This window comes from Haliotis rubra, unplaced genomic scaffold (genome assembly GCF_003918875.1).
Source record: "Haliotis rubra isolate DU_JTF1 unplaced genomic scaffold, ASM391887v1 Scf905, whole genome shotgun sequence".
Classification (NCBI taxonomy): Eukaryota; Metazoa; Mollusca; class Gastropoda; order Lepetellida; family Haliotidae; genus Haliotis; species Haliotis rubra.
The window spans coordinates 386,465-400,059 of NW_025767641.1; the positions used below are offsets into that span (position 1 = coordinate 386,465).

Below are 13,595 nucleotides of genomic sequence, written 5' to 3' on the forward strand. Positions count from 1 at the left end.
GTAAGTCAACGTTGTGGTGTTGCAAGAAATCCATAGCAACCTTTGCCGTATGAGGGTGGGCATTGTCCTGTTGGAATGTTAACCCAGGGCCATAACGTTGCAGAAAAGGAATTGCCACAGGTCGAAGAATCTGATCCCTGTAGCCCACACCAGTTAAGCTGCCCTGAACAATCACCAAAGGAGTTCTTTGGCGTGCTGATATTGCACCCAAAATCATCACGGAACCACAACCAAAGGGATTACACTCCAAGACACAGGCCTGTGCATAACGTTCTCCAACGCGTCTATAGGCACGTTGACGGCTATCACTATGGGAAATGTTAAACCTGGACTCATCTGTAAAAAGAACTTTTCTCCACCAAAACAAGCGTCAGCGGACATTATTTCGGCACCACATTCGGCGAGCTTGTCGATGACGTTGTGTCAGGATAGGCCGTATGGCGGGACGTCGTGGTCTGATCCCGTGATGACATAAACGTTGTCGAACTGTGATGGGGTGGATACGGCTAAGTCCTGGGATGGTTCGGGCAGTCATCACTGCAGTCTGAAACCTGTGGCGAAGATGGATCACCCTTATCCATATGTCCTGTCTTGGCGTTGTTACACGTGGACGTCCAGAACGTGACCGATCGATGACGTCATTTGTGTTCTGGTAGCGTCTCACCAGTGCAGAAATGGTGTTCCGGTGGCAGTGGAAATGTGTAGCCACTTGTCGTTGAGACATTCCCCCACGGACCATCCCAATAGCCTCATGACGTTGTGCAGACGTGAGCCTTGGCATGCCTTGCGTTTCAATAGCCGTTTAATTTTTTGAACGATCGCAAGGGCAGGGGTTGAGCTTTCCAAAGTGACAGCATTGTGTGGCATTCATTTGCTCTGTTTCTCTTTCCCGGAATTCACGTGCAACAACGTATTGCACGTCTCAAGGACGAACCCACTGACATCACGGAACGTGGCACGTGCATGCATGTTGGATACATGTCACTAATCTCTGAGTTTAAATCCTTATGTGTCTACACAGGTTTGATAAATTTAGATGTTACATTTTTGTATGCACAGTTTCTTTATGTGCCTAGTATATGTACGAACTGTGACATTTGGGGAGGTATTTAAATACTATGTACGAACTGTAACAAATAGGGAGGTGTTTAAATACTCTGTACGGACTGTCCCAAGTGGAAAGGTATTTATAATCTGTACGTACTTTCACAAGAGGGGTGGTATCAAAACGCTCTGTGCTTACTTTCACAAGTGGGGCCGGTATTGCTCCACACGTTGGTAGCGTTGCAGAGTCTGCGCGAGGATCCTTTAATCTCATAGCCGGCCCTGCACCTGTATTCCACGATTGCCCCGTAGGACGTCGCATCTGTCTTCGTGATGATGTTGGAATCAGCATTCGTCACATCAGGAGCAGCACCACACGTGACAGCTAAGGGGAGGCCAAATCATTTGCGGTGTGATATGTTGTGTCAATAGGTTAACATGTATTAACTAGCCTTGAACATACAGTGTCAGTTTATTATTATGAATTCATAATTTATGTCCATATTGTTAACATTACACATTTGTGCTATTCTACAATATTCTACGTCTTCCTGAAGATATGGCAGTAGATGCAATCAAAAGTGACATCGAAAGTCAACAAACATTTGTGTTTGTGCGAACTCTTCCCTTTCTACAAATAAAAACAGTTCAAACCTCAATCTTAAACAACCCTTTATTGGGAAAAACAGGCTATACGACCACGATTCATGTTTTCCTAAAACTAGACTTCGGGTGTATATTTAAAAAAGAATAGGTTCAAATACTCCATTGATACTTACATGTCATTTCTAACATTACGACGTTTCTTTTGCCTTTCAGTATATAATGCAATATGTGCCAATCACTCCAGTATGTGTTATTTGTTGATTATTATTTATCATTTCTATAGATACATACATTCACATGAGGGAAGCGTCTGCCATTTGCCGGATGTACTACACGTCACTTCCGGTGTCCCTTGCATCGTGAAGCCATTGTAGCATTCATAGACAGCTGTACTGTTATACATAACACTTCCACTGTAGTTCTTCACGAAACCAAACGCAATGGCCTCCGGGGCTCCACAGTACACCACTGCAATGGGACCAATCGGCATTGAGACAGATATCATACCAATGTTTTACATTTCAAACTATGTCTGTTTTACGACTGGCACTCCTCAGTTTCTATAAGTGTGATCTTAAATTATCAAGGTGAGAAGACGGTTTGTACAAACATGGATCTAGTATTAAAGATGGTCTACGAAAATGTGAAAGCGAGTGTACGAACATTCCGCAATGTAAATTTAGATAATTTTGTTTGTCCAACTAGCGTTGGCAAGGTTGTGTTCTGAGCCCTTTTCTTTTTTCACTTTTTCTGAATGAATTCATTTGTGAAATCACAACCTCTTGTACAAATGGTATCCAGTTATTCTGATTCACTTGAATTTTACTTTTGTTTCAGGACGATGTTGTTCTTTTTATCTTATTCAGTAATTGACCTTCAAAAACAAACTGATTTTTAGAACGCTATTGTGACTCTTTGTCACTTTCGGTTAACATGAAAAAAAATCAAAGGTGATGTTTATAGAAATGGCCGGAATCTCTCAAAAACAGAAATATTTCTCTATAAATGTTCTCCGATAAAAATTAATAAATCACACAATTATGTAGGTCTGTCATTCACAAGATGACTTTCTTGTTAAGCACATGTAGAAGATTCAGCTTTTACGGCCTAGAAAGTACCAATGTCAGTACAAAGATGTCTTTTAAGCTTTCAATCTGTGTCTTATGATATGTAGGTAAAATATTACCTATATTGATGTATGGGTGTGAAATATGTGGTCTTCGTAAATATAACTGTATTTAAGAAAAGCTTTGTATCAAAACGTTTTGTTGATGTAAGAAGACCAACTAATATTCCTTTTGTGGAATTATTTCCAAAACATGGTTATACAGTTACACGTCCTATTTCTTATTGGTTAAAAGCTTTACACATGCTACCCATTGAAAACATATGTGTTATATAACACAAATGCTGCTGAGACTAGAAACAATCTCATTGGGCTACCCTTGTCAAACATCACTCCATTTGAAGGAGGACTTTGCCAAGCATGGATTGAAACAAAGCAAAGGAAACAAAGCCATATTCGTGTCACTTGTACCTCAGGCATTTAAAGATTGAACTGGTCAGCCAACTTAAAACAAAATATACGTTCGTACACATATTCGTTTTTCAAAGAACAATTTATTTGTGAAAAGTACCTCTATTGTGTAAACATTAAGTCAGTGAGAACAACATTAGCCCAGTTTCCTTGGTATTGTGATTTTATGTTTCACAAAGGAAATTTTCCTGCAGTAGATACTGTAGTCATGATGCTGCTGAAGATGCATATCATTTCCTTTTGGTATGTGATACAACGCTACATACCACCTGAATGTAGTAATTGTCCATCCAAGCAAACCTTTATAATTCTTGTAACACATGTTATATCGTCTTTCTCAGAAATATCCTTATGTCAGCGCCAAACAGGAATCTACTATGTAACCTTGTTTTGTTCGTTCACCATACTTTGTTAAAAGACAGCTCACCACTCTTACACTGGGAGGAGTATTTGTTTAAGATCATTTTACAGAGGCAGGCGAATGTGTTATAGGACGTCTAGCACTGAGAGGGGTATGTGTCATGGGGCTTCTTACTTTGGTAGCAGTATGTGTTGTAGGACGTCTAACACTGAGAGGGGTATGTGTCATGGGGCTTCTTACTTTGGTAACAGTATGTGTTGTAGGACGTCTAACTCTGAGAGGGGTATGTGTCATGGGGCTTCTTACTTTGGTAACAGTATGTGTTATAGGACGTCTAACACTGAGAGGGGTATGTGTCATGTGGCTTCTTACTTTGGTAGTAGTATGTGTTGTAATGCTTTTTACAATGTCAAGTTTAGGAGATATGTAAGAACATGCCTTAGTGAGGTATCAGATATATGAATCAGTTGACAGCTGCAGCGCGTCGACGTACCGAGACGTGATGTTATTGTGTTTATGATAACCAACCAGCATTTATTTGAGGACCAGCAGATGCTTGGAATACTGCCTAGATTGGCCCTTGGACTCAACCTAACAATGTAACATCTTCTCATAGTGTCCCTTTCCCTTTACTAACCTTTACCGTATTACTTCCCCTGAAAGTGTTTCATATCCAGACGGTGTAACTTCCCCTGAAAGTGTTTCATATCCAGACAGTGTTATTTCCCCTGAAAGTGTTTCATATCCAGACAGTGTTACTTCCCCTGAAAGTGTTTCATATCCTCACAGTTTTTACTTCACCTGAAAGTGTTTCATATCAACAAGTGTTACTTCCCCTGAAATTATTTCATATCCAGACAGTATTACTTCCCCTGAAAGTGTTTCATATCCTCACAGTGCTACTTGCTATCACAGTGTTACTTACCCTGACAGTGTTACGTGATATCACAGTGTTACTTGTTATAATAGTATTGTTTACCATGACAGTGTTACTTGTTATCACAGTGTTACTTGCCTTGACAGTGTTACTTGTTATCACAGTGTTTTTCACCATGACAGTGTTACTTGTTATCACAGTGTTATTTACCATGACAGTGTTTCTTGCTATCACAGTCTTACTTACCATGTCAGTGTTACTTGTTATCACAGTGTTACTTGTTATCACAGTGTTTTCACCATGACAGTGATACTTGCTATCACAGTGTTACGTACCCTGACAGTGTTATTTATACTAACAGTATTACTTGCCCTAACAGTGTTACTTACCCTCTGAGTGTTATTTACCTTGACAGTGTTATTTACCCTGACAGCACGTGTTACTTGCCCTCACTGTGTAACTTACCCTGACAGGTAGGATATCTCGGTTTATCCCACTTCCCTCCCTTCTCACAAAGGAAAGACACAGTAGCTTGTTGATAATATTCCTCCTGCTTGAACGAGTATCCAGTGTTGCAGTTGACAGTCACAGAGCTCAGATAGGCTGTAGCGGCAGATGACTGCGCCATGTTGGCCGAGGAGGGAATAGTAGGGCAGTCTGATGAAAGAGTAGCATATTTAACAATAATACAGACACAGAGCTCAGATAGGCTGTAGCGGCAGATGATTGCACCATATGTTCAGAGTCAGGAACAGCCGGACAATCTGGACAAATACAAATTATTTGTCAGTGATGTTCACTGAAATATATAAATCTTGGTATGTGAATGGAACACACATATTATGTTGAGCAAAATTGTAAACTTTAATGTAAAACGTAAAGTCGCAACAGTTAGGTTTGTCAGGGGTGAGTCTCGGGCATCTCCTGGAAATACAAGGGGCAGAAAACTGTTGTTTATCACACTAGGGGCTATATCGGAAGAAACTGGAACCATTTTAGGAGCGAACTTACACAGGCGACTGTGCTTATTGTGCACAAGGAAAAAAGACATTTAATTTACATGTTATATAATAGATACGTATGCAGTAATCCCTCCTTGTAAACACTGATATCTGATCATTTCACTGTAGAATCGATGATGCATATGTTGCTTGTGATACAAAAGACAAAGGGCGTAACAAACTGCAACCCTTGACAAAGAGGTTCCAGTTACATCTGTAAATGATAAATGCGATGGTGAAGAAGCAAACTAGATAAACAGACGTTAATTGGACTGAAGAAAGAGAAACCTCCAAATGCATTACCACAAGGAAACTTGTTCCTCATATTCTGACCGGAGGTCATCACCAAGGAATAGCCAATCAAGGACCTCGATCTCACTCGTGTTTCACCAACTTTCTCAAACGGATTTCTCACCGATAGGTGTGTGGGATACCTAATGTTGATCAGTGACGCTCACCTATTGAGAACTCAAACTGGAAACCCCCCTCGTCCTGGATGAGGCTAGACTTGAACCTGACGAAGAGAGTGTTGCCTCCGTTGACGCTGGGAAGAGATGACGTTAGGTTCCCGGTGTAGCCGCTGCCCGAGTGGAGGGCTGCAGCCGAGGCGTCGGAACCATTGTATATCTGTCGTATAGTGACATAGCAGTTACATATCGCTCTTCGGTAAAGGTTATAGCATTATCTGATTTATTGTATGAAGGTCTTAATATTCCAACTACTATAACCTTACAGACATCGTCAGTAATACAGAGATAATAATTTTACCAGATTACGTCTTTTTGATTTGTTTGCAAGACATGATGTCTGTAATAGTGTACCTCGATTAGATCCTTGCCAACGGTCTCCAGAACGAGGTAAAGGAATTTGACCATGAGGTTCCTGTTCGCATCACTCGGCGCCTGAATCTTCCAGGAACAGGTCACAGAGGTCGGGTATATCTTCTTGTTGAATCCAGGAGAGGTCACTGTGCCACTAGCTGCTTGTATCTCAACGTTGCATCCTACAGACGAGAGATGCATATATTTTCTTTACTTCTCGTTTAGAGCATGCATGAATCAATGACTCAACGATGCATCCTGGTGATGAATTCTATCGATTACATTATGCATTCCCCAACCGTTTATGTAGCAATAACCCACACTGATCATTGATATGTATAGTGCTAGATATCACATTAACCTCAGCTTACCATTCTTAACCCTGAGCTTAATGCCACGTCCCCCTCCAGACGTGTCTTTCCCTTTCAGGATAATCCGAATTTCACTGGCGGTGGAGAAATAGATGGCGGGTGAAGAGAGATCCGTCCGTCTGGAGGCCATCAGCAGTGAGTCGTCATACCCTTCCCCATTGTAGACCATCAGCATCCAGTCAGGGCCAAGGTCAACGTCCTCCACCTCAACAAAGCATATGCATAGTGCACAAGAGAACAAATATCATAATATTTATCAAGATTTCACCAATATTATGCTTTAAAAAATCGAAATCGGTTCACTTTTTCTGACATAACTTTTTTTAAACATTAAATATTGTCTATTTGTATGAAACCTGGACAAACTGAAACTGACTTTGTAATAATTACTGAACATCATTGAAAACGCACCACTACATAAAAGTTCAGATTATTAAAATCACGTGTAAGGAATTGATATTTTTGAGTGGATAATAACAGATGGACGACTGACAAAAACAACTACACAGAAAAGACGCTCATTCATTGAAATGTTTCACAGTCAGAAAGGATCAAACACACGTGGGGTCAAAACGAAAAGTCAATATCGCGTGTGACCGCCATTTGCATTGACACATGCAGTTCAACGTCTCCTCTTTGAGTCAATAAGCGTCCAAATAGAGTTCTTGAGGATGGCATTCCACTTCTGCAGTAGTGCAGCCTCAAGTTCCCTGTTGTTTCGCATCTGTTGTCGCCGCGAAAGACTTTGACCAATTTCGTCCCACAAGTGCTCCATGGGGGATACATCTGGCGACTGTGCTGGCCAATGAATAACCTGTATGTGTTGCTGGGCCAGATACTGCATGGAAAGTCTTGTTGTGTGTGCCTGTGCGTTGTCCTGTTGAAAAGTATGGACTTCTTGGTGGTGATTAAAGACAGATACGATGTGATTCTGAAGAATCTGCTCACGGTAATAAAGGGCATTAACTCTCCCTTAACAGACATGAAGGCAGTCCTGTGATTGTAATTTATTCCACCCCAGACCATGACACTCCCACCACCCAAAGGTCTGTCTGAACCACACACTCATCAGCATAACGTTCACCACGTCTACGCCAAACACGTAATCGGCCGTCAGCATTACGTAGATGAAGACGTGACTCGTCAGTGACTACCACACCATGCCATTGTTGTAACCTTTACTGAAAATGCCTGCTAGCCCATTGCATACGCTCATTACGGTGTCAGACCAGAATTGGTCCAACGTAAGGACGTCGAGCATGGAGCCCTGTAGCGTGTTGACGGCGTCGCATGGAGACACACACACACACACACACACACACACACACACACACACACACACACACACACACACACACACACACACACACACACACACACACACACACACACACCGTCAACCTTGAACAAGTGCAGCAGTCCTGGCAGTCGGCAGTGTTCAATCACTGATATGGACAATGTCAATATGGCGATCCTGATGGAGCGTCGTAACATGTTGTTCCCAAGGTCATTGAAGGTCACGGGTGCTGCCTGTCTACTGATGTCGTCTATGAAGCCTAACGATGGTGGACTGGCCAAGTCCACGTCGTCGAGCAATATCCCTGCTGCTGATGCCAACCTGAATCATGCCTAGTGCACGTTCTCTTTCGTGAGGTGTTAACCTCGGCATATCTGTCCTCGTTTCACAATCGTTAGAGAAGCAACGAGAATCGGTTCTCATACACCTGCTTTAATGTCACAGTCAGTAAGATTTCAGAATTAAATTCGCGCTTTTTTCATGGCGTGGCTGCATGTTGATGCATTTTGGAATTAGGAGTCATACTGTGAACAGGAATTTGTTTCTAAAGCATTTTTTCAACTGGACATTGTCATGCTGAAATCCATCTTGATGAAAATATGGACAATTTTATACTGGAGCGTCTTCAATGATGTTTAGTATATTTCCCAAACATACATGTTTCTGTCCACCAGCCTCGTAGCAATCACAGTTTGGCAGGTATTCTTGGGGAGCACTAGTTTGGGTTTAGCTTTTAACAGCACAATGCATTATTGATTTAAAGGCTGGTGAAAACAACAATGCTACTTTCTTCGACAAAGGTTTTTAGATCAGGAAATAGATATTTTATGACCGTTTAGCTATATACAACCTGGATGTACCTCCTGGCACCACGGCAAGGTTAATGGAGATGAGGTATCGTTTGAATTATTACAAGATGTATTGGAGGAACATCCATAAGTTTCTTGTTGATCTTAGAAGAAGTCATGAATATATCAAAGATACGTCTTGAAATATCTTGAAGAGTCGGTTACTTGAGCAGCTGTTTACCCCCGTTTGATGAGCAGGGAGCCTCCCGCTACTCCAAGATAAATAATTTTGTAAGACTGTACACTCGATGTGTGCACTCCCCGAAATCTGTACACTGAATGGAGGATTTGTACCATGAATGTGACACTTGTATTGTCGGAGCTTGAGACCAGGGTGCCATTGTACAAAGCGATCTTAGCGCTAAGGTGACCGTAACTCCCATACCTTAACATAGGCTTAAGGTAGTCTTAGCGCTAAGGTTGTTATGTACAACGACACCCAGGCACTCAAGTCGGCATTGTTAGCTGTGTTGTGTATGAGATCAACTTACCATGAGTGTGACAATTGTATTGTCTGAGCTGGACACCAGCCACTCAAGTCGGCATTGTTAGCTGTGTTGTGTATGAGATCAACTTACCATGAGTGTGACAATTGTATTGTCTGAGCTGGACACCAACCACTCAAGTCGGAAACCACTGGGTGGGGTACTGGGGAAGAATGGCGACGTCAAGTCTGTCCAGGAAGACCCAGCAGTCATAGGGCGGACGTCCGTCGAGAGGTTATTGTTAGCTGTGAAAAGAATCCACAAAAATATAATACAAAGAAACACTTAAAGAAGGAAAAGGCAAGCTGTCCCAACACAATCTACAAACTTACATGACGACCAGGTGAGGTCGAAGCCAAATGTTGTAACGGAGGAGTCGGATGTAAGACGTAGCAGCATCATGTTGTTGGTGCTGAAGATAACCTTGTTGCTGAGGCTGCCTGTCAGTGTCTCCAACACCCGGGTGTCCAGTATCGTCTGGCCCCAAACCCTCACCTCCAGTATATCCACCTTATCTTCCAGGCGCACTGAGCTGAACTGAAACAAGCAAAACACCAGTTAATCACGCTCTGCATCTCCTCACTCCATATTAGACAACAAAAACATGCAAATGAGCAACTTGTAGAGGACCCCTGATATACACGTTCCCCGATGCTATCGCAGCGTTCCCAGATATCCCTACCACTTCAAACAATATGCTACATGTAGAGACAATGAAATAGTCCAGAGTAGAATGATGATATTATCTAGCATATTTCATCACGAATGTATATATACGATATGCTGAGAGCGTTACGCCTCCAACTGCGGTTATCTCCCTGTGTACCGTGACTCCAAGCTGTGTTCCAGGAGGTGAGATGATGGTCCACATACAGTCGGCGTTGTTGGCGTAGCCGCTGAAGTAGTTGATTCTGCCACTGGCGCCGGTCTTTATAAATGTACAGTTTGAACCTTAAACATAGATGAAATGTCACAAATGTCATTTCCATATGAATTGCTATTTTCAGTGTGGATAATATCACAGAATAAATTGTTTCTAAACATGTAACTAACTCTGTAAAATGAAGAAATGACCTGGGAGGAACTGCTTTGTGTGCTACAAGGATATATAGTACACCTGGCACAGCTCCAGTACATTCTGCTCATTGTGCCACTACCTGCATCTTCTGACATGAAACCCTTGCCTGTTGTTCTCGTCAATTGTCCTAGTGGGTTCAAGTCGGATTCCTTGACGTCTAGCAACTCTCCTTTACTTACACGAGGGAGATCTTCACAGATGAGACTTAGAATTCCATGTTGATATTGTCTCTCATAATGAACTTACGTTGCTGCCCAATACAGACAACAATTTTTTTTTGTAACGTGTCTCTGTTCATTGATGTGCTGTAGTGGTAACAGAGACAATAAACAATAATAAATTCCACTCTGCTGTGAGAAAACGGAAAATCACGGATCCGGCATCACAGAATCATAATGGTCATAAATCAGGATCTCAACGTTACAGTCTTTACGAAGGCTAAGGCTGAGGGGCTCGTACTAATGAACATACAGATAGTGTCACTTACTGCAGTCCATCTCGTCCCTGTTGTTGCCACAGTCGTTGATGCCGTCACACTTCCACTTGTTGTTCAGGCATTGTCCACGTCCACAGTCGAACGAACCTGTTATTTACAAAACTGTTTTCATAAAGGAATATGACAGTTATGAACCTCTGTGGAAATATGGAAGATATGCTAAAGTATATGGGGTTTTGGTGACAAATGCAAAATACCTCACCTTCCAAACAGGACGGAGATTTGCAAAAGAAAGGGAGACGACTCTGGCATGACACAACCTTCCATCGACCGTTCTTCTGTACAGCAGCACAATCTCCTTCCTTCACACTTGCTGGGGGCTCGTTAACGTCCCAGTAGCCCGTGCAGGAATCTGAGGTCAGGAGAATCACATGAGAATTAAATGTCCCAGGAGCCCTTGTAGGAATCCGAGGTTGGGGGCATCACATGGGCAGGTTTACCACATGTCTCCTACATGACTCTGAAGCCAGGAGAATCACATGAGCAGGTTTACTCCACGTCACGGTAGCTAGAAAAAGTATATATGGATGACAACTTCTTTTATTCTAAAGCACGACGTTTCGATACAGGTTCTTGTATCGTTTTCAAGTGAGAATGGTACAGGGAGAGAACAGGTGATTTATACAGAGCATAGAATGTATAAACAATTAACAACGTGATGATATAACACATGTTATATTTGGGATTATACCTTATTAGTAAAGTACAAATTCTGTTACCTTTTTAGTTGAGCCCCATCCGGGATTCGAACGCACACCCTCACAGCCAGGCACCTAATCGCCAGCACACAAAGTCAGCCGCCTAACCAACTCAGCTATCGCGACTTCCACAAAAATTGAAGTCAGACAACTGGTAGTCTAGACTGCTGGCTTTGTGTACCCCTCTGATAAGTGTTAATTGGCACGGCTCCCACGGCCGAGCGGTATGATGACACAATGCCATTTAAAAAGTGGTCAAATGTATCATATGTTATATTTGGGATTACACTTTCTTAGTAGGAAAGTGTAATTAAGAAACTAAGAAAGTGTAATCCAAAATATAACATATGTTACATTTGACCACTTTTTAAATGGCATTGTGTAATCACAACGTGATGATAGTGAATACAGGATAGCAGAGGACAACGGGGATACACATAAAAGCCGTTCTATGCTCTGTGTATTATTGGCTTCCACCGGCCTCTATGGTTATCCCTATAATCCCCTGTTATCCCTTTTTTTGTTATCATCACATCGTTACTCCGCCTTGATTGTGAATTAGTCTATATATCACCTGTTCTCTCCCTGTACCATTCTCACTTGAAAACGATACGAGAACCTGTATCGAAACGACGTGCTCTAGAATAAAGAAGTTGTCATCCATATATACGTGTTCTGTCTGACTTCCAACTTCTAACAATGCCTCTCAAAGAAGTCACGATAGCTGTTACAGAACAATGGAATCCCATGTCCACATAGTTCCAGTGTCAGTATATAATGGAGTCATTATATTGGTGTTAGCCGATGCAGGGTAACCAAAACACTGTGCCAACATACCAATGAAACACCAGGCAGGATACTCTCTAATGCATTGTTTACTTCATGGTCAAGATTCAACCAATGAACATTGATGAATGATATCTACTCTTGCTGTACCTTACCATTAATCTTTTCTCCAATCCAGAACAAGTTCCATGAAGCCGCCATTTCAGCAAAAGCTTTGTTTTCAACTTCATCTTGTATCTCCAAAGGCATTCCCAATTCTCTGTTATGAAACACAAATGTGAAACTTTAACTGCTGTATCATTCAAACATGTGTATCAACACGTTCTTGTTCCTCATGCAGCACTGGATGGTCTCGGACACCGAACTGACGCAATGTGCCTGGAGTTAGATAACTAAATATTGCACTGATGAGGCTAAAATCCTGGTATAGATCACGGTGTTTGCAAGTTTTAACGCTACAGAGACATTTCACATAGGGTGATATATTCCCCTTGTCTACCTTTCACAGAGATCTTTTGCTTCCTCCCATTCCATCGCTGAGGATACTTTCAGGTAACAGTTGGTTCCATAAAACGTCCAACCTGTAAGACAGAACTATTGATGGTATAATACTTACAGGAACTAGATGGTACAATTTGGAATGACACAATGTTTGGCATACAACCATTTAACAGTGTACTCCTTCTGCTCTGAAGCTCAGAAGAAATATTGCTGCGTCTGAACAGAATTACAATGTTTCTTCAGTTATTTGGAGCAATACATGCTTGTGTTAGTTAGCCCTATACTTAAATATTGGATATAGGGAAGTAAAGGAAACAAACTATCATGCATTTAAGTATTGGATATAGGGAAGTAAAGGAAACAAACTATCATGCATTTAAGTATTGGATAAAGGGAAGTATAGGGAACAAACTATCATGTATTTAAGTATCGGATATAGGGAAGTAAAGGGAACAAACTATCATGTATTTAAGTATCGGATATAGGGAAGTAAAGGAAAGAAACTATCATGTATTTAAGTATTGGATATAGGGAAGTAACGGAAACAAACTATCATGTATTTAAGTATCGGATATAGGGAAGTAAAGGAAACAAACTATCATGTATTTAAGTATCGGATATAGGGAAGTAAAGGAAACAAACTATCATGTATTTAGGAATCGGATATAGGGAAGTATAGGGAACAAACTATCATGCATTTAAGTATTGGATATAGGGAAGTATAGGGAACAAACTATCATGTATTTAAGTATCGGATATAGGGAAGTATAGGGAACAAACTATCATAT

The 13,595-nt window shown here is 41.4% G+C and overlaps 1 protein-coding gene across 1 annotated transcript in view; it reads right to left on the reverse strand.

The window, feature by feature from the left end:
* Positions 1 to 12,464, reverse strand: part of LOC124264050 — a 120,945-nt gene extending 108,481 nt beyond the window's left edge. Inside the window, 12 exon segments of the mRNA XM_046698767.1 lie at positions 1,244 to 1,429; positions 1,942 to 2,118; positions 4,891 to 5,082; positions 5,885 to 6,053; positions 6,248 to 6,429; positions 6,619 to 6,823; positions 9,342 to 9,493; positions 9,581 to 9,785; positions 10,075 to 10,199; positions 10,814 to 10,909; positions 11,025 to 11,174; positions 12,446 to 12,464. Of these exon segments, the coding sequence (XP_046554723.1) occupies positions 1,244 to 1,429; positions 1,942 to 2,118; positions 4,891 to 5,082; positions 5,885 to 6,053; positions 6,248 to 6,429; positions 6,619 to 6,823; positions 9,342 to 9,493; positions 9,581 to 9,785; positions 10,075 to 10,199; positions 10,814 to 10,909; positions 11,025 to 11,174; positions 12,446 to 12,464 (1,858 nt within the window).
* Positions 12,465 to 13,595: the final 1,131 nt, after the last annotated feature.